The 27,741-nt window shown below is 43.1% G+C and overlaps 2 protein-coding genes across 4 annotated transcripts in view; one reads left to right on the top strand and one right to left on the bottom strand.

Annotated features, from left to right (window-relative positions):
• Positions 1-15,710, bottom strand: part of LOC134048144 (basic proline-rich protein-like) — a 52,790-nt gene extending 37,080 nt beyond the window's left edge. Inside the window, exons 1-2 of the mRNA XM_062499742.1 lie at positions 15,687-15,710; positions 14,388-15,554 (exon numbers count right to left, since the gene is read on the bottom strand). Of these exons, the coding sequence (XP_062355726.1) occupies positions 14,388-15,554; positions 15,687-15,710 (1,191 nt within the window). The remainder of the gene's footprint in view (positions 1-14,387; positions 15,555-15,686) is intronic.
• PEPD (peptidase D) overlaps positions 15,709-27,741 on the top strand; it is a 136,515-nt gene continuing 124,482 nt past the window's right edge. For 2 of the 3 annotated variants that reach the window (XM_062500030.1, XM_062500029.1), the window contains exons 1-3: positions 15,709-15,725; positions 21,036-21,219; positions 22,445-22,572. In XM_062500030.1, the coding sequence (XP_062356014.1) occupies positions 15,709-15,725; positions 21,036-21,219; positions 22,445-22,572 (329 nt within the window). The remainder of the gene's footprint in view (positions 15,726-21,035; positions 21,220-22,444; positions 22,573-27,741) is intronic. The other variant, XM_062500032.1, reaches the window with a different exon arrangement.

The raw sequence follows: 27,741 nt of genomic DNA, 5'->3' as shown, positions 1-27,741 counted from the left end.
GATAGCGTGACTCTGTCATCTGCACCCAGAATGAAGAGGCTTCCCACAGCTTGTCCCCCCTCAATTTTGTGCCTGTTGCCAACAGAAGTCTTCTTGTATAACTGGTGGAAGGAGAAGTTCAGCCCAGGAGATGCTCCATGTTGGTCATCAGCTCCATCACTGTCATGCCCTACATACCCCCATGTAACCACCCCTATTTCACTTCAAAGCAGTCACGCCCAGATCCTACAGGTCCTTGTGTGTCCCCTGTCTGTGCCTTTGCCATTGTTTTGGTGCCTCTGCAGCAGCACAGCACAGCATGCAATATTCTGTCCCAGGGAGGATGAGCTTTTTGCTGAGCCCAGTTTTCTGTCCATCTCCCAAACTCAAGGGTGAGCTGCTCTGCGAGCACATCTCCTTCCATCAGGCAGGTGGGACCAGAGGCTGGGTACTGGCAATGGCACGAGCTCTGAGCTACACTTAATGGTTTGCATGTGATCTAGATGCATTTTGTAACTAAGTAGAAGGGTAAATATCCGCTGGTTTTGCACTCTGAAGTCTTATGCACCTTTTCAGTACAATGTTACCTGAAGTGGCTTCCTTCAGAAGCCTGTAGCCACTTGCTCTCTAATAGGGCATTAAGTGCACAGAACCTAATACCAGCTATCATTTCTCAAAAAAGCTGCTTTGTTCAGGGACAGCCCAACTTAGGTTTAGCTATCAATTTACTGTACATGTGCAAGCAATTTAATTTCTACACAGAAATGTATCTAAAGCATTAGCTTGCAAATAACTATATGCACAGAAGTTTGGTTTTCTCAAGAGAGAAATGTGCAAATGTGCAAATGTGCAGATAAGATTAATGAAATCCTTTCTGTCTGCTCCTGTTTTAAAAGTTATCCAATGCTGCTGCAATGGCTAGAATCACAAATCTATTTTTACTATAGAACATATCTAAATGGAAATAAAGATAGCCACAAGTATATGTACTGTGCTGCACATGTGAACTCTGGTCAGGATAATAGCTTTAATGTAAGAATTCATACTTCTTCAATAGCACCTGCTGTATTTTTGGTACTCCAATAGGAATTCCAGACTTTGAGAATAAATCCTTTCTCTATTCAAAATCCTATTCAAATGAGAATTGTAATTTAGACACAACGACATGATTTAAAATAATCTGTGTACATTGTAGCGAGAGTCTGTCCTTAATAAAACACTGATCTGGGTCTTATTTGTCACCGTTAACAAGGTTTTACTGGCAAAGGAAGAACTGTCTCCAGAAGGTCTAGTTTAAACAATAAAGCAGGATGAGGAGGCTCCCTGTTTTCCAGACTGAGTTTGTTTTATGGGAGTAAATTCTATTAAGTCTGAATTTAAACAGAAACTCAGCAGGAAAACAAGTATCAGTTTAAATCATCTAAGGTTTTAGTTTGCTTGGGGTTTTTGGGGAATTGTTTTACTATGAGACTTGGTGGCAAATCTGCTAGGACTAAAAATTTGCAGGTTTTGTAAAAACAAGCTCTGTTTCTTTGAACTCTGTCTCAAAAGTGTTTTCAAGTCCCGGAGTGAATTAAGATGGTTCATTTGAAGCAGGAGGTCTTCTGGTTGCTCTTTTCATAGTTCTGAGCGGTCTGTCATGGGAATCATCACAAGTGTGCTCAGCACTGGGCAGCTCAGGAGTTTCCCAGGAGCGTGCTGCCGCGCTGGCCACGCGTGGCTGACAGCTCCCAGGCCCTAGCAGGGATCATCCACATCCTTTCTGGAGAGGGCCCCACAAAGCCCCAGAGCCTTGGAAATAGATAAAACAACGCCATGCGTGCACTCGTGCCACTCCCCTGGGGCTGCTGGGCAGAGCTCCGTGGTGCCAGGATCTCAGCACACTGACTTTGGTCAGAAGATTTCCTGATGAACGTCTGTGGCTGGAGCCCTTCCACAGACGTGTCTCTTAGAAAACTACACAAGAATTCACTTCCAACTGAAATGCGGCTAAAATATTTTTATTAATGATTTCAGGATAGATGGGCATTTAGGCAGGATTTTCAGGCAGGTTGTCTCAACGTGGGCCCTGGTTTCTTACTACAGAGATAGGCAAGGCAGAGAGGAGGAGACCAGGTTTGCACAGGTCTCTTCTGCTGCCACGAGTTGTCCCACAATAGATCCATTCCAATTTTCTTTTTATGAATTGGTGATGGTTAGAAGACAAGGGATTTCTTCACCCCCCCAAAAAAAGATTTGAACTCACATTTCCCACATTCAAGAGGTTCAGCTGAGGCCTGTTAAGATTTGGATCCTAGTTTAATCTGCTATTCTCCAGTTAGCTTTCTCTCAGTAGGTTCCATGTTTGTCCACAAGTGAGCAAATAAATGTCGTGCTTCAATCCACACCCCTGAAGCTTGCCTGTGGGAAAGAAGCTGCTCTTACTGCTATACAAGCCCTTGGCTACTGCACTGCTGTGCCACCAGTTTGTCAAGATATATGATTATATATATTATATGACTAGCAGGAAGCTTTCCTTTTTTGAAAATGCCAAGGATAGGGGGAGGTTTTGATATCACACAGCATTTTTGTGACAAATAGATCAAGTTTTAATACTTCTTAGCCATTGCTGCATGTGAACAAAAGGACTTGATTTTGTAGATTAAACAAATTCTGGTGAGTGGCATCTGTTTTTCTTTGGCCCTCATCCATCCAATACTGCTTTTCCTTAAGCTTTCACAGCACAGCTCTGTCACAGTAATGCTGCCACCAATATTGATTGTTCTAGGACTACAAAAGGTAGTAGCTTTTGCAAATGCTTTGATCATTTCACTTCTCCATCGAATACATGCTACTTTCATGAAGACTTAAAAAAATCCCAAATAATCAAAGGAACACAGGCGAGAGTCAACCATGGTTATGTCTGTGTAGGCAAGAGCAGGAATCTTGCACCTGCTATGGGCAGCCTTGTGCATTCACAGCACTCAGCCTGTCTGTTTGTCAATATTGTGATTGCTTAAGAAAAACTGCATTTCTAAACCCTTAGTTCTGATTTTCATTGTTTTGTCAGCAATTTCTATGTGATTGGCAGAACTTTGGATATAAAAGCCTACTTTAAGCACAGAAACATTAGATCAACCATGAGATTTTATAGCTATTGCATTTGTATCCTTTTCACTTGCCAGCTAATCCTGATACACTGGGGATTCCCAATTTCAACTTGTCTAAAAACCGTAGTAGGAGCCTTACACAGATTTGTATCACCTGCTGTGCATTTTGTGATAACTTGGTACACACAGTCATCATGAGGAGCTCGAGGCCTACAGGAATCCTTGAATGAACAAGTCCATGAATATTTTCAAGACAGGGCAAACACCTGGGTTACCCCTCCTCAGTTGGTGCATTGTGCTGGCTTGGCTGTGTTGAACTGGCAGTACCTGGAGTGTTGTGTACATCAGCCTTGACTCCCTGTGTGGAACAGTCCTTTTTTATTGTTGACTCTTCCAAGTGATAGCAGAGGTTTTACACTGTGTGTCTGAGCACATCCTTAATTATATTACTCTTTCTCTGCTTGCTCCTGGTATAGTGAAAATATATTTTCATTTCAGTGATTGAAGTCTCTGTGACATATAACCAGTGCCTCACAAAATAAAACTGTCATTCCTTTTATTTCTCCATTATTACTTTAGCAATCTGATTCTCTATTTTTTCATTTCATATGTACATTGTCTGAAAGCCTTAACAATATTGCACTGTTTTTTCTCTTTTTATGAGGTAGATTGCTCCAGTGCCTTTCCAAATAATAGTTATTTCTTTTGCAAGTCCTTTGCTTGAAGACTTAAAGGTCTTTGTGTATCTACAATGACCATCTATTAATCCAAGAGTATAATCAATCTAATGCCTCCATGGTATTAGAAATGATTTGGATGCTCTTTCTAATTTAAACTCATCTGCTAAATCTGAAATGTGTATTTCAAGCCCATCAATCATACCATTTTTATACATTATACTACAGGGGGAAGATTGAGTTCAAAAGTCCAGGTGTGTAACTTGTTTCTAAGGTCTTTTTTGGGTTACATGCCATTTATGCTTTCTGCTTAGTACTTCTCTTTAGAGCCCTGTTTGTTATGTTCGATACCTTGGAATTCTATTCTGCTGGATTTTTAGCCCTTCTGGTATTTTTTAACAAAATAAAATCATTTTTTCCCATCATAGTAATAGAAGAAATTGTGGTAGAAGGGTCAACCAAAGCCCTGGATCAGCTGAAGTCTTTAAGTGAACTTCACTGAGTTTGAGATCTGTTCTTCAAAAAGGGGGATGAAATTGAGGTGGTAGATCTTTCATTACCCTCGGCAGCCGGGACCGAAGAAGGCTGAAAAAAATTGGCTGCCTGTTCTCCCTTCAGTGTGGTGTGCATAGGTATGGATAAGTGGGTGAATAGTATTAGATTAGAAGTACTTCTGGAATGTGTGGAGCACTTGATATTTGCATATCCTACCATCCTACCACCAATATATTCACTTTCAGAACAATAAGTATAACAGTGTTCACTTGGAGATTTTGATAATTGGATTTTCTGGAATAAAATTTTCTTGCCATAATAAAATAGTTCATATCATCTCTCCTTTATTTTTCTAATCTGAATTTAAGTTTCTCTTTTTTTGTGATTTTTTTAGGTCAAATTGCTGCTGCCCATGTAATCTGCATATGTTTGAGAGAAAAGATCTGTTCTTATGTTTGGATTAATAATGTCCCTGAACCTCTTCCACGCACAGGTGAGGCAGTGCTGTCACCCCAGGAACCTGCCTGTGGGCACCCACACATTGCTTGCTACTTCTTGCCTGGCTTTTTATGGAAAGGCCTATCGGTCAGATTGGCTTGGCTTAGACCACACAACTTCAGCCAGAAAAGCAATGATATTCATGTTCTGTTCCCCAGAAGCAGCTGGAAATGCCTGTTTGAACAGAAAATACTGTCTGTACAAAAGCTGCCTCCAGCACAGGGCTGGCTGGGAGGTATTGCTGCTATCAAATGCTCACAAGGAGATGGGAGGGTGGGAGGGAAAGGGGCACTGCTGCCTCTTTGGTGTCTGTGCTGCTGGGCTGAGAGAGAGGCCTGGGGAAAAGGAGGGAGGAAAAGGAGATCCTTAAACTGATGAGGAGTTGAGCCTGCATTTGATAGTGTAGAGATTAAAGGTTATGTCTCTGCATTCCCACTGATTTTACTGAGGTAACTGGAACCTCTCAGGAACTCAGCTGGCTACCCAGGCACAACTAATTGTGGGATTGAACTCGGCTGATTATATTTGAAATTGTCTTTATAAAGGTTATTCCATTTCCTGAAGCTCTGTCATGTTATTAGATATCAAGTATTTTTACTAAATCTATATTTTGTGTGATCCTGGATTCAAAAGAGAGCGTGTTAAACTTCTATTTGTACTATTCATCCCATTGAGGATGCTTATTGTTGCACAAGAAAAGGAAATATATCAAATAAAAAAAATCCGTTTTATAGTTGGAAAATGCCTGTATTTTGTCTTTGCATGACGTGTTGTCATTTATCATCTAACCTTGGGGAAATCACGGGCACTCTAACAATGTAAGAGGCCAATAAAAAAGAAAATTATTTCGCTAAAATTTGAGCTAGGGATATGTAAAAGAGAAATGCCCCTGGGTAATAAAGATTACCCATGCATAATGGCTGTGGATGTATCAAGCAGGCATGCTGTATACACCCACACTAGCTGAGCTGCAGCTGCCCTGCTCACCAGGCTCAGGTGTGCAAAGATGATGGCAGAGAGCTGGGAGAACGGGAGGTCAGGTGGGAGGCAGAGGACTGGGGAGCCAAGTGCTTGGTGTCTTTACCCATCTCTTTCTCCTCTTTGTTAGAGCTGTCTCCTCTGATCTTGCCTTTCTCATTATTACTCTCTGCTACAGAATTTGGGCTCAGTTCCAAGGTGAGGCCTGCTCCTGCTGAATGTCTCCCATGTCCTTTCCCTGTTAGTCAGCCTGTCTCATTAGAGACTGCAAGGCTTGTGGTGGCTGCAGTGATGACATTGCTCACTCTTGCTTTGGTGCACTGTAAGGGCTGTGCTTCTCTCCATTTAATAGTTGGGTACATTTTCTACTGTCATCCCCTTTGGACTTGGCTGGCATAGCTTTAGGAGACTTCTTAATGTACAGCTCCTTAGTCTTCATTTTTAGTTTTGTGAGGACCTAGCTCCAATCTGTGCCTTAGCCAGGGCCCTTAATGTTCTGAACAAGAAGGCAGTTTTTTACAAGAAACTGCTTTTCCAGCATGTCCTGTTCTGACAGATTGCAATCCCAGCAAAAAGTGTGGCTCCTGCTGGAGGTCTGAAGTTTACAAGGTATTTCCATTTTATATTTTACATTTTTGTTCCATTGCACCTTTTATTCTCGCTGTTGCTCAAGATAGCAAGGGGCATGAATCTCAGATTAGGGATAAGTCAATAGGTTATTGGGTGACTGGGGCTCTGTCCTTGTGGCCAGAAGTTACCACATAGTGAGCACTTGACTGCCTTGGGCTATTTCCTGCCTATCTGACCAGCTCCTAACAGGCAAGACTCACATGCATGAAGCTAGTCACTGTTAAAAAGAAATCATTACAAAGGGGTGGTTCTGCCAGCTAGCACTGGCAGTGTGGGAAAGGTCCCTGAACTTTGACACTGGAGTTAGAAAAATCTTCCAGAAGCAGTAAGTCAGAGCTCTTGCAGCTATGTCTAGACACAATCCCTCCTCCTCTTCTAGCGCACATTACCCCAGTGACTCTTTATTAATAGGAGTCTCTCCTTCATTTCCATGTGGCATTTTCCATTTGCAGTGACATGGAGGATTCACAGTGAAGGCCAGACCCTTCTCCACAGCAGACACTGTATTTACTGGCTCCTTGCACCCCCATCCCCACCTCACTGTCCACTACAGCAAATTCAAGGTTTTTGTCTTCTTGTCTTCAGCAATGTATCCTGCCATAGATCCTAGAGTGAGCAACTGTGAGTTTTCTCTTTGAATCAGACTATTGCTGAAACAAGTCCTTTTATCTCCTTTTTCTCATTTTAAAAGGGTTTAGTTAATCCTGCTGGCACTAATATTTAAGCCAAAAGGCTGGGTAAATGAATTTATGATGAGCTCTGTGCTACTTTAACTGATTTCCTCCAGTACCAAGCTAGGTGCTTTAAAAATAGCTAGGGTACCAGTATGCTCCAGCACAGTCATTTCTGTGCCTGGAGCAGAGACATGCCCAAAGAATCTAAATTAGTAACAACTCTGCTGACTTGATTCCAACTGCACCAGCTGTTTGTTTAGGTAGATAGCCAAACAGCAAACACCCACAAAGCTGTTAACTCTGCAAATCTTCTGTAAGTATTTCCTAAACTACTGCTGACAAATTTCTTATGGGACCTCAATCTCTATAAAATCTGTTGAATGATGTCAAAGCACCATTAGTCAGCATGTCATTTGGCCTACTTTGCTGTGTGGCTCAGTGATTTGTTTTCCCATTCTTACTGCAGAAAAGTGAAACTGGGAAGACTTCACACAGCAAGGGAGATGGGCACAGCCCACAGCTGATGAGCTGGTGGATGGTACCCTAATGCCCAAGGTGTGATTTGAGAAAAAAGCCTGAGCCTGAAGAGGTTTTCCTTCTCTGTTTTTTATATCTTTGGAAACAAATGAAAATTACCTCTTCACAGTCTTGGGAAAGCACTGCTATTCCTTTTTGGCCCTTACTCATACCAGAGTAAGGGTGGTGTCACCAAAGGGGTGCTGCAGAGTTAAACATGCCATCAGCAGGAAGTAAACAAACCCATGTCCTAAATGAGCACTGTTAAGTCACGTTTAATATCGGAACTGTTCTGGTTCATACCTGCTTTAGACCTCCTGATACTCAGCATTATCCCCTAACAGTTATCACTTCTGAGAAGAAGCTGGGGTTGGAGGGGAGCAGGCTGCCATAACAGCATCCTAGGGTGAAGCCTGCACTTTATTGCTGCTTGGCATCTCCCCAGTTCTGGGACTCAGTGAGAATCCACACAGTCTTCTGAAGCAGAATCCTTTGTCTCTGGCCATCATGGCAGCCTGGACTAGAGAAGTTATTGCTGTCAACAGTAACAGATGGAAAAAAGTGACCACTTTTTCTGAAAATGAAAACACAACCAAACCAAAAAACCCCAAAGTCTCTCCTGCCAGCCTACAAAGCAAGGACACCAAGCAACAGTTCAAACAGGGCCCTTGCATACAAGCAAAAAAAGATGCCTGTCAGGGCTTGAGGCAGAAAAAATGGCACAGCTGTACCACCACTTCAATGAAATTGTGTGAGACTTTTTATTCTCAAGGATGCAGACAGATGCCACCTGAAACACAGGATGCTTGGAAATATCAGACACACACACAGTTAAACCATAAACATTCTTTGAGCTTCCCTTCTGAATCTCCTTTGCACACATGACATTAACACTGCTAGTGCTGACATGAACCAAGATAAGCTGTCGTCATAAAAGCTTAAACTTGTACAGAACCAAAGGGTAGCTTAGAAGAAAAGCTTTTTTGAGATGGCAAATAATAATTTCTTAGAAATCACCTCCATATTAATGACTGCAAAATTAAAAACAGACAATGAGATCTGAATTTAGAGCCTAGGCAGCAGAAGATGGCGACTGTAGATATTATTTTTGTTGCCCAAGTTGATTTTCATTGAGCCTAATTTTCATGCATGCATCCAAGTCACCTTGTAGATAGATACCTGTGCCCAGTATGACTTGTGCAGGGAGGTGCCAGCTTGTACCCCTAGAGAAACACTCTGCAAATAAGGGCTATCTCTGCAATAAAGTGAGTCACATGCTCATCAAACTGGTAGTCTTTGAAAAATGCCTGGAAATATGACCCGTTTTTAAAATAAATGTCAGTTGATTCATTAAAAGGCAAAGAGGCGGATTTACATCCTTAGTGAACTTTGGGCTTTTGGCACAGTTTCCACTGCCTGAAGAGAGGCTGTATAATGTCTTTAGGGGAGACAGTGGTTGTGTAAAACAGCCCTTTTTTTTTACAGTTCAAAAGATAATTGAATTCTCTGATTCACAAGCTCTAGTTTTTTAATCCTCTCTGTCCTCTAGTATGCTATTGCACAGTCTCCCTCTCCTTCCTAAGCTCCCAGGTTAATGCTGGCTCATGAGAGGGGGCTTTGGACACTGGGTAGTGTAAGTGGTCTGACCAAACTGAAAAAGTGCTGAAGTCCCAGGACATAGACTATGATTAGATAATCTGATGGCCAGTTTCTTATCATTTGGGGGTTTCATGGGTTTAAATTGAAGGCAGGAGCCAGCTGGGTGAAATTTCCAGTCAGATGCAGAGGAGATTAGATGACTGGTTTGCAGGAAAAGGAAGTAATTTATCTCATCATCTGCAGTTGGCACTGAGGGCCAGCGCTGGGAGATACTTTGGGGCACCAGCACTGATGACTTTTGGCCGGGAAGGGCTGAGTTCATGCGGTGGCAGACGTGGCTCCGTGGCAACCTTGCTGTCATTCCTAGTGACTGTTGCCACTCTGCAAAGCAGCCACACGAAAGGAAAAGCTACAGGAGCAATGGTTCCTGGCGTTAGAGGGCAGCATCACAAGCATGCCTTTCTTTCCTAGCAAGGAGGGTAGGACTGTTTCAAGCAGAAAAAGAGATGCTGCCCGTGCAAAGCCTGAAAGAAAACTTCAGATGACTCTAGTATGTCTGGGTAAGAGAGAGCAATTTCTTCATCATCAACAAAATACAGATCTTGATAAACCAGTGGCTTACAATATTATTGTAAGATTTCAGAGTGAAAAATACATTCCAGATAAACAATAATTAAAGAGGATTTTCCTACCAAAAGAAGCAAGAAATCTGACTTCAAATTGGTGTGAAGATATGGATCTTAATCTCAAGGCATTAATCTTTTGAGAAAATATTTACATATGTGTATTATAAGCTTGTTTAGGGATTTGTTATGCATGGGTGGAGAGTATGTTATGCAGACACTAATGAGAGAAAAAGTAAGTGTTGTAAAGCTGTTCTGTATTAAAACTGTACAATATATTGCAAGGGTCCAGGTAAGTGCAAGGTTCCACAGGGAGCCTGCAAGAGAAGGAGTGCTTTCCCATTGTACCAAAGGCACGTGTTCATTCGTGCAGCCTAGACAAATTCTGTGTAACAGTACAGAAGCTCCATCAGCCTCTTCTCATGCTCCTGCCATAGAAGGTGGTGCAAAGCCCCTTTGGTTGTGCCCTTCAAAATACAGCCACTCTTCATTGTAAAAGAGGCTGTGCTTTTGAAAGTGAGAAATACTGAAGAAATAGATTATGAGTAACATGAAGGAATTTTTTGTTCTCAGATGTGGTGTCTGCTGTAACTTTGGTGATGCTGTTGGGGTAATGGCTTCAGTGATACTGGTTACGTTCATATCCCAAACCCACTGTTGCAAAATTTCACTACAGGTTGTTCATTAAAACTTACTTAGAATAAACAAAAATGCTCATCTATCATGCTAACTAGTATCAGTTATAATAAAGGACTTACAGGATAGTGGCCTATCTCTCATACCTGGCAATTAGCCATGACTGAACTGCACTCATGTCACATTTTTAAAGCAGTACAAGTACACCCAATTCTTTGAAAACCAGAAGCCATGTTAGTGGGCACTAGGCAAAGGACACACAGAGACAGACATAAACTGTGTCTTCCTGGCCTGTGGATTAGCAAAAAAACTGAGCAATGAGCAAACAGACTGAAAAAAAAATCATTGAGAAGTCTCCTTTTATTGAAGCAAAGCAATATGTTGCAATATACAAAAATTGATTCTTTCAACCTGCCAGAGATATGAAAGGAACATTACAGAGAACATCATATTGGCAACTAATTCTTAAAAAAAACCTGACAACCCAAACCTCTAATAAAGGAAGCCTTTGAAGCAGTTTTGATAGTGCTGTTTTAATACATTTTGATGAGCTAGGAGTTTCTGTGGCAGCAAATTATAAATACTGGTGGGCAGATTGATTTAAATGAAACAATTACAGTCTATACTAATGAATCTAAAAAGAAAATTATACATTTTTGTGAAGATCAAACACTAGCTGGAGAAGCTACCTTAGACTGCATGATCCTTGATGGGCACATTTTGAATATACTAGATTTTCTTACTCTTAACTGAAAGTCAATGGTGAGAGTAATGAGGTAATGTAATGATTTACCTTTCTTGTCTTATAATAATTTAGTTCAAGCAAGCTTTGGGAAAATCACACTTTCATTTCAAGATCCAGAAGATCAATACATCAGTATACATTTAGTGCTTGAGGGAAAATTTACTAAAAATAGTTTCATGATGAAAATGCCAAATGCAGATGCTTTTCTTCAATCCATTGCTTTGAAGGCACTTTGTAATCTTAATTCCACATTAAAGACTTAAGGCCATTATATCAAACAAAGGCAGTAGGGGTCCCTATAGAATGATTCTGCTAAAAAACCCCACAGTATTAACACATTTTAACATACCAGTCCGTATAATTACTTTGGACCAACAGCTGATCCTACAATGTATGCAAGACTTTGACTCAAATATGTACAAAATCTATCTGTTGTTCTTTGCCTAGCCAGTGCTTCCCCCACCCAAGTGAAGAGGGTCACAGAGTATTTCAGCCAGCAAAATTCTACCTTCCAAAATTTTGGAGGAATAACCAGCAGAAAAAACAGATCAATCTGAAATAAGAACAATTCCTGTGCTGATAAATCAGCATTTCCCATTATTTCTGTTTTTCTGATGGCACGTATGCTATGGAAGCTTTCTGGATACTTAGAAAATCAGTTGAAACTTGTATTGAAATCATAGATCAAGTAAGGATTTACTAGAGAGGATGACCTTAGTCACTGAGTATTAGACCCTGCTCCCCACTTCATGTCATGGTATTGGCAGCTTGAGATTTTTCTGTGGTATCGTGTTCTCGGTGTGGCTCTGTGATCCTGCACAGCAGTCCTAGGTGATTTGGTCTCTCAACAACTGCATTTTCCCAAAGCAGGAGAGAAGTTCAGACACTGCAGCAGTCAGACAGTGTTTAGCTCCAGTATTTGACACCACTCTAGGCTGGAGGGCAGAAGGAGAGGTGATGATCCCAGAGCACATGTTGTGAATATAGCTGCAGCATCCTTCCTTTTCCACTAGCTCATATTTGGACTGCACCTGTTCTTGCTAACTTTGGATTTTCATCTATTGTACTCTAAAACCAGGAGCAAATGCCTTGACCTGTATTCACAACAGCTGTGTAATTTTCATGTAATAATAGGAAGTTTATAAACCTAATATTATTTCTTTTCAGCTGCGATAGTAGAAGCAATCAGCACTGATGGTGCTGAACTCTAAGATCCTGCCTGGACAGCAGTATGAACAGTTGAAATACAGAGGGCTAGTGGAGAATCTCATCACATGCTGCAGTCTTGCATCTCTTGTACATCCAAATTGCTACAGTGGTAATCTTGAAGCTGCCTGAATTGCAAAATCAGGCCTTCAGCATGAGAAAGGATGTTCTTGCTCACTGAGAGTCCTACTGGGAGATGAGTGACAGTAATGGTCAGTCAGACCTGGGTGTAGAGGGGAGTGTTCTAAACTCAGCCTCTCAGGTGTTAAGATTTACTCCTCTCAGATGCAGAGTTAATTGCAGCATGGAAAGAATCAGAATTACCCATGTGTGCAATAAAGCTGGGCTTGCTCCCAGTCTGGCAGCCAGTGTCATTCCTGTGGCTGGCATTGCAAGTATAGACACCTTGCAAATGAGTTTAAGTTGTGCACAGTGTAGGAGTTTCATTCTTTCAAATCCTGAGATAGACAAACAGGATTTTTTTCCCCCCTAACGAATGTAGTCTTAATGCCTGCTGAGATTTAATACACTTCAGGTAACTTCTAAATGTGGTGGTTGTTTTTGGAAGGCATGTAAAATGACCAGGAAGGAAATTAAAAAAACAGGAAAGAGACCCAGAAAACCCATTTTAGAGAGCAGATACTACAATGCAGGAGACCTTTACTCTAGAGAGACCAAGTGTAGGGGTAGGCAAAGGGGAGCAGGGAAGGATGAATGCCCAAAGCTACTAATGGCAGTATTTGGAAGACCACCTTTAAGGCTTTAGTCTTTTCTCTTTAGTCCTGAGAGGAGAAGGAAAAACAAAGTGAGCTTCCCAGCCTCCTCCCAGTGGTTCTGCTGGAACCTAAGCAGAAAGAAGCCCCTCTGGGGAACTGAAAGCAGTAAAATATTTCACTACATTTCACTGTTTGGTGTTTTTTTCAGTCTGCTAAAACTGAGGGAAGTTTCTTGAAAATCAACAACTTATCAATTATTTCTAAAATGGGGCCAAAATAAGTATTGTTACTTGTCAAATGTGCAGTTCATGAAATAAACTTTTCATTATGTATTTTGTACTAAAGATCTCTGACTCTTGGACATAAAAACATAAAGAGCTAGAGAACAACTGCTTGACTTTTCTAATTTTATCAGTTTACATGTGCCTATCCAGACTTTCTGAAATCAATCCTTGCCTGTGACTGCTCTGCAGCTCTCACACACCACTCCAGAGCCAGCTGTGCATGAGTAGCTGCAATTTTCTTGCAACTTCTAGAGGACAATATGACTAAACGAGAAAAAGGGGTTTAATTGTGCATGTCTTAGTAAGAGTGCACTGATTTTTCATAACACACATGAACTTTAAGCTCCACGTATTTTATGATCATACTCTGCCTTTGCACTGTCCGGCATTCCTGTCTTTCTGAAGCGTTTGTGGTGGAAGCAGACCCTCCGTGTGCAGCAGCCAAGTATTTCAGGTACCACAGTGCTTTCTTTTGAGATCAGTGACAGAACAACAGAGCAGTTGAGCAGCCCTAGAGCAAGGACTCACATTTCCTTTCCAGGGAGGGAGGGTTACCTGCCTGCCCAGAGCTGCATTTATTGCTGCTTTATTGCTGCACACAGCAGAGGAGCCGGTGTTCAGGTCACGGAGCAGAGCTGCAATCTCTCATTCTTGTGTTTCATGCTCCTGGGTATTTGCTTTTGCAACTGCATTGAGTTACTTGGTATGTGAACCCTGCACTATAATAGTTTCTTCAGTTATCTTGTAATCTTGAAGCAAGAACAAGTAATTTTGAGGCAAGAACGAGTAATTTTGGGTACTGATGAAATCTGTGTGAATAGGATAAACACAACAGAGTGGAGCAAGCCCAAGGGCTGGTGATGGCTCCAGCACATCATGCCCCAAGGCTACTGTTAACCACCTTCACCACTTCAAAATGCAGGTGGAAAACATCTCTTCCAGCGATTACAGTAGAACTGCACACCAAGTGGATTTCTGAACAACCATTAATTGAGATGAGGTGAGCGGTAGGGCAGCAGTCCCTGTAAAAGGCTGTATTTACGTTATGTGATATTGGCTTCGAGACCCGGAACCGTTCCTTAGAAGTCAGCAAGGGCGGAACGGGCCGGAGCAGCCGCAGACGGTCCCTCCGGACGGCACCCACCGGGCTCGGGGGCACCGGGGCGGTGCCAGCCCGGCCTAGGGCGGCGGGGCCGTGAGGGCAGGGCTGTGAGGGCAGGGTGGCGGGGCCGTGAGGGCAGGGCCGTGAGGGCAGGGCTGTGAGGGCAGGGTGGCGGGGCCGTGAGGGCAGGGCCGTGAGGGCAGGGCTATGAGGGCAGGGCTGTGAGGGCGGGGCTGTGAGGGCAGGGCTGTGAGGGCGGGGCTGTGAGGGCGGGGCTGTGAGGGCGGGGTGGCGGGGCCGTGAGGGCAGGGCCGTGAGGGCAGGGCTGTGAGGGCGGGGCTGTGAGGGCGGGGTGGCGGGGCCGTGAGGGCAGGGCTGTGAGGGCGGGGCTGTGAGGGCGGGGCTGTGAGGGCGGGGCTGTGAGGGCAGGGCCGTGAGGGCGGGGCTGTGAGGGCAGGGTGGCGGGGCCGTGAGGGCAGGGCCGTGAGGGCGGGGCTGTGAGGGCAGGGCTGTGAGGGCAAGGCTGTGAGGGCGGGGCTGTGAGGGCGGGGTGGCGGGGCCGTGAGGGCAGGGCCGTGAGGGCAGGGCTATGAGGGCGGGGCTGTGAGGGCAGGGTGGCGGGGCCGTGAGGGCAGGGCCGTGAGGGCAGGGCTGTGAGGGCGGGGCTGTGAGGGCGGGGTGGCGGGGCCGTGAGGGCAGGGCCGTGAGGGCAGGGCGATGAGGGGCCGTGAGGGCAGGGCTGTGAGGGCGGGGTGGCGGGGCCGTGAGGGCGGGGCCGTGAGGGCAGGGCGGCGGGGCCGTGAGGGCAGGGCCGTGAGGGCAGGGCGATGAGGGGCCGTGAGGGCAGGGCTGTGAGGGCAGGGCGGCGGGGCCGTGAGGGGCTGTGAGGGCAGGGCCGTGAGGGCAGGGCCGTGAGGGCAGAGCGGCGGGGCTGTGAGGGCAGGGCTGTGAGGGCAGGGCGGCGGGGCCGTGAGGGGCTGTGAGGGCAGGGCCGTGAGGGCAGGGCCGTGAGGGCAGAGCGGCGGGGCTGTGAGGGCAGGGCCGTGAGGGCAGGGCGGCGGGGCTGTCACGGAAGCACGGCGGGGCTGTGAGGGCAGAGCGGCGGGGCTGTCACGGAAGCACGGCGGGGCTGTCACGGAAGCACGGCGGGGCTGTGAGGGCAGGGCGGCGGGCTGTCACGGAAGCACGGCGGGGCCGTTCCGCCCGCCCCGCGCTGAGGCGCCGCCGCCGTCACATGACAGCGCAGGGCCGGCGAGCGAACATGGCTGCGGCGGCGGGGTGAGTGCGCGGCGGGGTGAGTGCGCGCCGGACCGGCCCCGGGAGCCCCGGACCGCCGGCTCCCCGCTCCCTGCGACGGGCACGGCGCTCGCGGGGGCCCCGGTGGGCCGGCGGTGTCCCGGGCCGGGCAGGCAGGGCATGGGCTGGCGCCGGGTACGTGCGCCGGACCCGGGGCTCCCCGAAAAGGTTTCGGGTTTTGAGTGAGAGAGCTGTGGAGGGTCCCGCGGGAGGGTTGGCTCGCAGTGTCTCGGCCCCAGCCGTGCGTTATCCTTTAAGTTGTCTCAGGTTTGGAAGCGATGCTTAAAGGTGGCTGGGATTACTAATCACAAGATTTTTCCCACGTCTTATAGCAAAATTCAGCCATTTCTTCCCGTGCTATAAGAAGGTGTCATTATAACTGTATCTAAACGAAGGGGGGAGTTTCCAAAGTTGCTGAAGGCGGGTCGGGCCGGGGCTCGGCTGTGACCCGGGGCTGTGCCCTGGGGGTCCCCTCGGGCTCTGGTGTCCCCAGCGCTGTCCGGGCGTTCCCTGCCCCGGGAGCTCCCACCTGGGCTGGGCTGGTAGGAAGAACGTGGAGAAACGCCGGGACTTCAAGGCGTCAACTTTACAGGAAGCACTGAGTTGAAGAAAATACCCGTTTTATACCTTGAACAGTCATAGTTGCTGTTTCCTTGTGCTGTTGTTAGCGTAAGCCTCTTGTGCTTCAAGTATGGGATGTGGCAACAGTGTTGAAAATTGTTTAGGCTTCAGGCTGATGTTGATGAATCCATTGCTCAAAACAAAAAAAAATAAATAAGTGAAAATGTACTGGAAAATAGTTTCAGTGGTTTCTCATCTTCACTGAAATCTGGATCTCTCTGGGATATCAGTAGAACAGAAATGGCAGTCTGTGAATTTTCTGCTCAGTAAGATGAGAAGTACAAAAGGTTAACTGAAAAATGGGAGGAAAACCAGAGATAAAATGGGAGTTCTGGTTACCAGTGTGTTCTGGTGATCGCTTTACAACAAATCCAAAACATTAGATGAATCATGTAGTGCCAGAATGTATGCTTTCTAAAATATAAAACTTCTGAAGTAAGCATTGACAATCAGGAGCTCCAGGCAAAATAAAAATTTCCTTTAAAGAAACAGATGTAGTTTAATGTTCCTAGCTATATTTCACTTGCAGTATAATAAAATAGAACAGCCTGTCTGTAAGCTTGGGCCTAAATGATCATAAAAATTGTATGTGACAGCAGCAGGAAACTGTCAGCTACTGTGGGAGGCTTTACCAGATTGAGCAGTGGTTGAATGCTGGTACGAGGCTGGAGAAAACAAGGGAGCTGAGCTTTTCTTGCCCTGTTTTGTTCTTGCAGCTATCAACTTTTGACACCAGCTAAGGTTTATTTGCAGAAGCCCGCATAGCTTCAAAGATGCATGCACCACAAAGCAATGCTTGTATCAAATACCTTTCTTTATTAAATGTGTAACTTCACATGAGAGTTTTGGGTTGAGTTTGTGGCTGGAGTTGCTGGAGTCCTTGTGCTAACAGAAGAAACCGACCTTGAAGGACCAGCCAATGTGTTGTATTACTTCAATTCTGATAACTCTGCTGAAGCACGGAGTTGATCAGAGGACTGAAGTGCCTCTTATAAGAAGACAAACTGAGAAAAATGGGGATGTTCAGGAAAGGAGGAGGCTGTGTGGAGATTCACAGCACCTTCCAGTATCTGAAGGGGCTACAGGGAAACTGGAGAGGGACTGTTCATGGGAGCTGGAGTGATAGGGCAAGGAGTAATGGGTAGAAACTGAAAGAGTGGAAATTTAGGCTGGATATTAGGAGGAAGTTCTTAACTGCAGGAGTAGTAAGATGCTGGAACAGATTGCCCAGGGAGTTGTGGATGCCCCAGCATTGTCAGTGTTGAAGGCCAGGCTGTGCAATGCCTTGGGCAGCCTGGTCTAGTGGGAGATGTCCTTGCCCATGACAGGGACGTAGGACAAGGTGATCTTTAAAGTCTGTTCTGGTCCAGCCCGTTCTATGATTCTGTGATTTGTGTGTCTTTTGGGATATAACTGAATGATTAGAGATCATGGACCAAAATGAAAAGCTTGTAGTTTCTTCCCTAGAGAGAATTTTTGTGGCAGTTTTGTTCCAAGGCAAATTTACACTGCTTACAGTGTAATTGCATGTGTGTTTGTAGGGTTGATACACATGTGAGGCAGTTAAATATGTGTACTCACTCAATTTACTACAATTTACTGCAAGTCATTGAACAGTCAGTCCTATGTGTGACCTTTTTTCTAGTGAATCTTGAGTATTATGAGAGTTCTGTTTCCCAATTTTTATTTGCTATGGAAAGCTGGGTGTCCAGCCATACACCTTTTTGTAAGACTTAAATGCCCCTGTTGGTATTGTCTCTGAAAAGAGCTGTGTTAGCTGTGGAGAGCTCAAGCATGGCTCATGTGTGTCAAGTGACTGGATCTCTTGCAAAGGCAGAGGCAAAGCAGCACCTGTGGGTGTTCTGCTGTGTTGTCAGTCCATCCATGGGAATGCCATCAGTTTGGTATCTGGGTGCTTGCAGGAGAAAAAAAGAGGAAGCAGACTCCTCTAAGTTGAATGTCCTCTCTAAAAACTAGCTGGTTTTCTCTGCAGAATTCCACTTGTGAAAGTAGGTGTATTTTCTGGCAAGCTCACTCTGTCGGAGATGTGAATTAACATGAGTGCTCAGCAGAGAACGTGAGAACACAGCAGGATTTGCAGCAGCACTCAGCCCAGCCCAGCCCTCGGGTCCTGCAGCCCTTGCTGCAGGGTCCAGCATGTTCAGCTGTTGTGATTTCTACAGCAGCCTTAAATCAGACCAAGGCCGTGCCCCTAAGGAAGCTGTGCATCTCTGAAACAACAGCAGAGCCATGCGCTTCTGTGGGTTCACACTGTGGCATCATGTTCAGACAGGGAAAGTGGGATCTCTTATGTCCAAGGAAGAACACATTTTCACTTAGAGAAAACGTGTACAAGAACTATCATTTTGCACTAGAATGCATTTTAGCTTTAGCATTAAGTTCCCTGTAAAAGGCACATTTAAGTGACTTAGTAAAGCTACTGGTATGAATTGCTGCCTGATGCAATTATTTCTCCTTGAGTCCCATTTGGATTGTCAAAGGTTTTAAGTGTAACAAAAGCATTCCTATTAGACTTAAGGGAGATGAAAATGTGCCTTTGTAGCAGCTTCCTATGAACTCCAGGGTGTAGGAATAGGCCTGGAGGAGAGAGGTCAGAGTTCTCTTTTTTCCTTTTTATTTCTTTTAATAAATCACAGAAAAAAAATCCCCAAATGTGTGTAGTGAGTAAAATTGCAATGAAGGTGGCTTTTTTCCTTCCTTTGAAGCAAAACATGAGACAGGATGTGCTACAACCTCTGCCTGTTTTTTTTTTTTTTTTTTTTTTTTGGTTTTTTTTTTTTTTTTTTTTGTCAGCAGACACAAAGATCTGAGAGCAACGTATGGTATAAGGGTATCTGGTGATGTTCTCTGCTCCCATTTATAAATGTCCCATAAGGTGAGCGTGTGGTTTCCAGGCTGTTGCATGTACTTACTCCAAGAGATGATCATGCTTGGAGAACAGCATTTTCAGCCTTCTGTGCATTGCTGAATTAGTAAGCCACAGCTTTGGACCTGGAAAGCCTTGCCTATCTTTGATTTAAGGTTTACTATCTGACTTAGAACTTCCAGTAGCTTTTGCTAGGATTGTATGAATTTGCTTCCTTCTTCCTACAGGCATGGTTACCCCAAAACAAAAGCTTATGTTGTGCTTCCAGGCTGTGCTGATGTGCTGCAATAGGCAATGTGCAGCCCTTGTGATGATTACCTGCCTTGGTGCTGGGTTGTCAGGGGTGTGTTGGAAGGAATAAAAATAAACACATTTGGGTTTTGTGCACCATCAGCTGAACTTGTAAGCAGATAGTTTGAAAATCGGATTATCAAGAGCAGTCTTTTACCTTCTAAAATTACTTACATTGTTACATCAAGTGGTTATAAGCAAGTAAAGTATTTTATTAGCTCTTTTATGCTGTGGCTGCAGTAGGAAATTATAGGGTTTACATTTCTGAGGTTGATAAAGTCTTTTAGGAGGTCATGCAGCTATAAATCAAAGGTTACCTTTCAGATGACCTATGAAAGCTATATAGTAATTAAGATGTAGAGCTTTGCTCCTCTAAGGTTAAGTCCTTTGGTGGTTGGTTCATTTCTTGTCATCTTAACACAGTAACAAGTCAACTGCACCTTTCTGGCTTCTCCTGTAAAGCATAGCTGACAGAAAGTGACCGTCCAGTCAGTCGGTCAGTCTTGGAGAAGCTGGGGTAGAGGGACAAATTGGACTTAAATAAGAGGAATTTGTGGATAAATTTTATTGATTTTCTCTAATGCTGAAGCTCCAAAGCACAGCTTTGCTATGTTAAGCATAAAAAACCACCCCCAAAATAAACTGCCTTTAGATTTTTCTCATGTCTGGTTAAACTCCTCCCTTGCTCCAAATCCTACAAAAGCTATAGTATTTCTACTGGTAAAGCTCCAAAACGTGCACTTATAGACCTGAAACAAATGTCAATGAATCAGCCATGTATTCTTGAGGTACTTTCAACATCTAAAATTACTTAGTAACAGCGAGCTCTGCTTTTAAACTGTATCCTCGGAGTTGCAGCTCTGCTGAGTGCAATCTTTCAGGAACTTTCTGGGCTGCCTCAGCACATTTGGGTTGCCTTAGGCACCGGCAGTAGTACCCAAAACATGCTCCTGTGGCCATGTGTTTGAGTTCAGTCACAGGCTGAAGCTGCTTATGTGCATTCCAGAACAAACATACATACATAGAAAAGAGATTTGCTGATCCTGTGTGAGTATGGGAAATGCTGTTGTCCTTTGTCTGCTATCCATCATCTTTTCTCTCCACTCCCTGTTTCCCAGGACTTGCTGAAGTTTAAAGCTAGACTTAATGTAAACTTCCACTTCTGTTGTCAGCAACTCAGAACTAATGTTCTCTGCACCTCAGCTGACATGGGCTGTAGTCACTCTGTGCTGCATTACCCAAAGGGATGTACTGAGGGACGTGCTGTGGCCTGTATCTGCAGCCAGCCTTGTCTGCTGTTTGCACCTTTTTCCTCTGGCACTTGTGTGAGCACTGCTGGATGGCTGAGATGAATGTGTGTGTACAACATCTCTTCCCCACGAGCGATGAGCCTCTTGTTAGTAGAGTTGAACTAAACTAATGAACACTGTGCATGTAAATTGTGCTAACCACTGTCCTTGCCATTAATTGTCAATCGAAAAAATCTCTCCTAGACCCTCCTTTTGGCTGGGGAATGAGACTCTGAAAGTGCCTGTAGCACTCTTTGCCTTGAACAGAAGGCGGCTGTGTGAACGCCTGAGACAGAATAAGGATGTCCAGAAGAATTCAATTGTTCTGCTGCAGGGTGGAGAAGAAACCCAGAGATACTGCACTGATACTGGTATTGTGTTTCGCCAGGTAAGAGCTGAATCAAAACTTCAAATTAAGAAACTCTTTGACTGCATGGATTTTTAAATGATTATAAATTTTTTTCTCTTTATCTCTCTGATATGCATTGTCTTGCTTCACTTAAATAAATTGGCTTCTTTATAATGTTGCTTCTTCAGCTTTGAGTTGCTCTCACTTTCAGTGCTTTAGTGCAGGCTCATTATCTGGTTTAAAGGGCCTAAACCTTTTCAAGGCCTTACTGCTCATCAGTGTTTGAATCTAATCTTGAAGACAGCAGTGGAATATCTCTTCATTTTTTTCAGTCTGTGACCCAAAAAACAGCCTTCCTTGTGTAATAGAACATGTTACAGTGGACCTAAGCTGAATTAATTATTAGAAAAGTATATTTCATGGTTTTATAAAACAGCAGCCTATATCTTGGCATTTACAACATGCGTCTTGTTAAATTAGACTCTTCCTTAAGTGCCCATGTGTTCTTCTGTTATGAATAGGACTTAACATGTTCTGGGGATGTTGGTGTAAAAGAACTCAAATTATGCATATCCCATAACCTGCATGGTTTTTGCAGCACTTTGTTTTGTGAATTTAATTGAGCTGTTATATGTTATGAAGAAACAAACACAGTAAATTCTAATTTAGATCTCACACATCTTAATGTAGTTATTAGTCTGGCTTTAGAGGAGATGCACCTTTCAGGGTGCTAGAGCATATTTTTGTCCTTACTAAAATTAAATCCTGTATTGTTAGGTGTTTAGTTTGCTTGCTTGTTCTTGAAATAATTCTTGGATAAGGGCTGTTCCTGGTGCAGCTTCCTCTTCTCTGGGGAAGGTTGGGGTTTCACTTCAGCTCTCTGCCTTCACAACCCAATGAAGCTGCAGTCTGCTTTTGCCTTGCCCCTTTTGACATGATTGTTTCTCCCTGATAATACATTCCCTAATTCTAGATTGGAAGAATATATTTTAATGTGTAGTGTATGTTTATTGTTGTGAGTTAACCTCTTTATTGTAGTTTATTAATCTCTGATCCTTTCCAGTTTCTAACAAAGGGATTTGTATTATTCTAACATAAAACTAACCAGTCTGAGGAGGTTTAGACCCAAACCACTTCTCTCCCACCAAAAGCAAGAGATCTCTTCCAAATATGTGGAAATAGGAATTAATATGTACTACAGTGTATTTTTAGAACTGGTAAAAGTGAGGTCTTTCTTCTAAGAATATATTTTGTTTTAACCTAGGAATCTTACTTTCACTGGACTTTTGGAGTAACTGAAGCAGGCTGCTTTGGAGCAGTAGATGTTGATACTGGAAGATCTATGCTTTTTGTTCCACAACTCCCTGAAAGCTATGCTGTTTGGATGGGAAAGTAAGACCTGTCTTTTAACTGCGTTCTGGTGTATCCAATTACTTTATATAACATAACTGCCTGTAGAGCTCCAGTGTTGTGTCATTTAATCTGATTCCACCAAATCAAGGCATGGGAATGATATATACATAGAGTGATATATACAAACAAAGATGTAAAACATGATTAGTTGATGTTGATCATGTGATATGAAATGATCCACCACCATTTGGAACACAATACCTTTAGAATTGGAACCCATGAATCTTGTGGTAGCTCTGAGAGGAAGGTGAACCATAAAGAAAAGTTATTATCTTGTGTTAAGCCCAAGCAAGTTAAATAATAAAGCAGACTTTTTCAAGCTGCTTTGCCATTTTGCAGCAGCCTTGGCTAGTGAAGCTTTCTGAATGGCATAAGATAGCTTAGCCTCTGTTAGGCTTTTAAAAAAATGAACTCATGGACAGGAAAATGTGATTTTAATGCTATTCTGTGAGTATGCCATAAACACTTCTCTGTCCACCTTGGTAGTAAATACTGCACAGGGCCATAGTAGTGGAGGAATTGATTTATTTATATGTTCATTTATTTTCTCAGTCTTAATTGTATTTATACCCTCTACCGAATGTGAATTTTTGTACCATCTACATTGTCTCAGAACATTTGATTGCTTCTAATTTAATCTTTTGACAAGCTGCTTCACTTCTAATTGAAGCTATCACTTCTATTTTTAATGCTAATTTTGGGAAAAGGAAAATAGTTGTAACTGATCCCATGTGCTGAACTGTGCCAGACCATATGGCAGGGCATGGCTGCTGTCTTCTCAGAGAGTTTATATGAATTTCACTGTCTTAGACCTGTCTGGGGACTGAAACTGTGATGGCATAAAAATCTGCCTACTGCTGTCTGAAATGTTTTAGCTGTGAGCCACACCTGTCTGGAAGGGCAGGTTCTGTAAGCCCCACATGTGTACTCTGAAATCTGTTCCCACTTGGTGCTTGTTCCCACTTACAGACTGTTTTTTCCTATCCTTAAGTTCTCTTCTGCTAGTTCAAAACAGCTGTTTCATACCCACTCTGATTGTACCTAATCTGAAAATATTATTGAAATTCCAGCATCTCATTTTGCATTCTCAAACAAAATATTGTGGTGCTTATAACTAGTGGCTTTTTTGATTTGTTTGTACAGAACTTGTTATCTGTCCATTTATGGAATTAATTAAGTCTAGTTAAAAGTGGTTTATTGTCATTGTGTCTTCTTGCAGAGTATAACAAAGGGTCTTTGTTGTTTTCTAAATTCTTCTCCTTACCCTTCCTGAATCCTTCTGTTTGAATCTTGTTTTCTCTTCTGTCAGCTGTGGCCATGTACTTTTTCTGCTTGTCAGAAGGAGGATGGGTGAATAACTCATTTGTGAGTCAGTAGCAGTTCTGCTTCATAAGTTGTTTGGCAGTGGGTACTGCACACAGCTAAAGATTGTGTTCCTTCCCAGAAGATTCAATTTTAACTCAAAATTAGCACTGGAAGAAAAACACAAGTAAGTATGCCTTCCATCCACTGCAGTTCATTGCTGTAGTTTGCCTTGGCAGTGCTTACTTCTGGGCCTCTGGAAGGCACTATCTACCCACTGAAGAAACAGTCATTTAGCATCAGAGAAGCACAAATCAGTGTAATGCTTTGTGGTATTTGAGAGGTTGGTATCTTACAAAGGTCTGCAGCTGCTCTGCTAGTTCATAGCGCAGGGTAGAGTTGCTTTGCCCGGTGTTTATTCTGCTTTCTGTTTAAGACAGATGTGGGAATCTGAATTTGGGCAGAAACACATGGTTTCTCTTAGAATTAATGCAAAAGGCCCTTCAGTACAGTTTTACCACTGCTGTATTAGTAATGTATCATTTGATGTAGTGCTGTGCCTTGACTCCTGAAGAACACATATTTGAGTTGCTTTTGAAGCATAGCATGGGTAATGTGTCATTCAGAAGGGTTAATCTTTTTGTCTCAAAGTGATCCAAAAATGGGGCTTCTTGTCTCCATTCACATTGCAGTCTTAGTTTGGCCAAAGCCAGTGCAGTATCTGAGAGTGTTTGCTTGGAGATCAGCAGACTGTAAGTTTACAAATGAGGCCACGAACACTGATTTTTCCAGCCTCACTGCTGCACTTGTTTTTATGAGTGGTGCTGCATGCTGAGGTGGTGGTGCCTGGAGACTGCAGAACAGGTGGAATGGAGGTGGGGAATGCAGCACTCTGGGCTGGGGTCAGCCCACAACCCAGCACTAAGCAGTTCTGGTGTTGAGGGTGGCTGCCACTTTGGAAGTGTTATGGATCTGGTAGGACTTAATGCTGAATGTATGTGCTCTGAAGATCTGAAAGGTAGCCTTACAACTAATTTTACAAAAGTCCTTCAAGCCAAAATAACCTCTGCAGCCTTAAAGGGAAGAAGAGATTTAGTTTAACTCGCAGACTTCTATGAAAAAAAAACAAACAAAGCCAATTAAGGTGGCAGTTGCAGAATTTTTTTGAGAGTAATTGTAGGACTGGTGGTCTTACATTCATGGAAGGGATTGCAACAACATTGCTCTGTTTTTAAATTATGCGTGCGAGCATTTCTCCAGGTGTTGGGCCAGCAAATTTCTTAGTTGTTGGCTGGAAAAACCAAGTAAGAAGACCACTTTTCCTTTCTCTTGACCTGTACCTCTGCTCTTGTCCCTGCATTATTTGTAAGGCCGAAACACTGACTCTGAGCTTAGTGGGTGGCTTTTCTGCTCCTGAATGTTTTTCTGTTTTTAACTTTAGAAGGAAGAGATTAAGAAATGAATCTGGTAATATAGGATAGTAAAGGCTTCAGAAGTGTAAATGTTTTGTAAATCTTCCTCTTTCTTGGCACAGTCTTACTTAGTCAAGTTTTTGGTGCAACAAAGCTGTTAAGCCATCATTTCTGTTCCTAGAAAGCAATGAATTGGTATGACTGGAAGTCTTCACAAAGACTTCAGTTTGCTAATTTATGCTGCACCTGCCATTTACCTCCTTAATTATAAATGACAGAACTAGTCAGTGTGCTGATTAAAGATACTTTATAAAGTAAAACATACTGTACAGCAGCTGCTTTATGTGGAGAGCATGCCAGAATAACTTAATAGCCTTGCCACATAGAGTGTTTTTAATAGAAGACAAAAAGTATTTAACCCTTTCACACTCTAACTTTAGAAACACATATTAAATGTATTAATGGTTCAGAAAAATAAAATGGTGCTTTGGTGCTCAGTTAATGGTGCAATTTCCCGTGTTTTCTCTGAAGCTCTGCTGGATGACTGGTAAGTATCGGAGCTTTAATCTGACATTGCACCCACTATATATAATGTTTTTCCATGAATTTGATTGAAAGCTATCTCTGTGTTCAAAGTTGAACCTTGGGTTAGCACTTGGAGCTGTAATAAAACACAGTGAAATGCTTTGCAAATGTTAGTTATGTCTCTGTGATCTAATGAGGAAGCTCTTTAAAACATTGTCATCAATTTCAGGTAGGTTACAAGCAAAATCAACCTTTGGTTTTGATGATTACACTTGACTGACATAAGCAAAGATGTGTAGTTTTACTGGCTTTTGAAAAAAAACTGCAGAAGTATATGGTTGGTTTGGGGTTTTTTTTGTTTTTCTTTTTTTCCCCCTTGACACTTTTGTAAAACAAAGTAGCCTCTCAGTCTGTGTGGGCTTTTACCTTTTTGTTCTTATAGACTTTTTGTGACTATAAAAAGTAGAAGCTGAGAAATCGATTTCTTGATCTCTTCTTCGTAATGGAGATTGGTGAGATTTTGTGGTGTTTGTATTTTGAATAATTGTGAGTATTAAATCATACACAGCATGGTATGTTTATCTGACTGTATCATGGTGATGGAGACTGGTGCATTAATCACCCTTGTTCTGGCAACAAGAGGGCAAGGTCTGTAGAAGGGAAGCTGATAGTGAGGACAGCTCTTTGGAAAGGGAGTGGAGTGTGGTTGAGGATTATAGGGAACAAACTCCAGATTACCTTAATTGCTCTTCTTAATGTACATTTTGCAGGAATGAAGGACATATACAGGAGTTTTATTAATGGAGCATACAGGTCCTCTTCATAGCCTGCTCCAGAGCTGTGTGTTTTTTGGTTTTACCTTCAGAACTGATCTGCCATCTCCTGCTATTTTTTATTGTAATTTTTTCTCTAAAATGAAATATGCTTTTCTTTTTCTGTGTCTCTCAGTTTGATCTTTTACTGCAGTTTGTCATTTCCCAGTACCTACTGAATCTTTATTTTGCTATTTAAAAAAAAAAACCTAGGTTTTAATCACTTTAGGTCATCTTATTACTGTTTTGTACCAGTTGGCATTGCAGTTTATCTGCAAAGTTTGTTACCACCTGGAAATGTTCTCTGTGGATCTCAAGCATACTCAGTTCTGCTTCTGTTTCTTAGTAGTGTCAGAACTAATTTCAATCTTTGCAGTATCCCACTAATCAAGACTTACACTCTATTTCTGTTTATTGCTTTAACTTCTGGGAACATCTGTCTAAATTGACACAGCATTTCTCTGTGTGGCAGTTGGAGGGTTCTCAGCCTGGCTGATGCTCATCTTTTTATCTATTTATTTATTTTTATTTTCTGCTTTAAGCTTTTCTGTTTTCTCATTATGACTAGTTATTGGGTTTCAGGTTACATTGTCGTGTTTCTGTCCAAGTCAATTTGAGTTGATTTTGCAGAGTAGTAGTCTTGTGAGAGCTTTCTGTCAAATATTTTGCAATTATTCAGGTAGTACATCTGTTGTTTTACCCTTCATCTGATCATTTCAAAACTGCACAATAAAGCTGGTTGCTTTTGATTGACAAGACTTATTTGTGCAATTCCCCAGGGTGCTTATTTTCCATGATTCCAGTTCTCTTCCCTGATACAGGGATTTTCATTTCTTTTCCTCTTTCATTTATTATTGTATTTCATAGAATCATAGAATGGCCTGGGTTGGAAGGGACTTTAAAGATCATGAAGTTCCAACCTCTCACCATGGGCAGGGACCCCTTCCACTATCCCAGGTTGCTCCAAGCCCCATCCAACCTGGCCTTGAGCACTTCAGGGGTGGGGCTGCTCTGGGCAGCCTGTGCCAGGAACTCAGCACCCTCACAGGGAAAAATTTCTTTCTAGCATGTAATCTAAACCTAGTCTGTTTTAGTTT

The sequence above is a fragment of the Cinclus cinclus genome, chromosome 11 (genome assembly GCF_963662255.1).
Source record: "Cinclus cinclus chromosome 11, bCinCin1.1, whole genome shotgun sequence".
NCBI classification, from domain to species: Eukaryota; Metazoa; Chordata; class Aves; order Passeriformes; family Cinclidae; genus Cinclus; species Cinclus cinclus.
The sequence above is the reverse complement of the archived record's forward strand: the minus strand, read 5'-3'. Positions and strand labels throughout refer to the sequence as shown.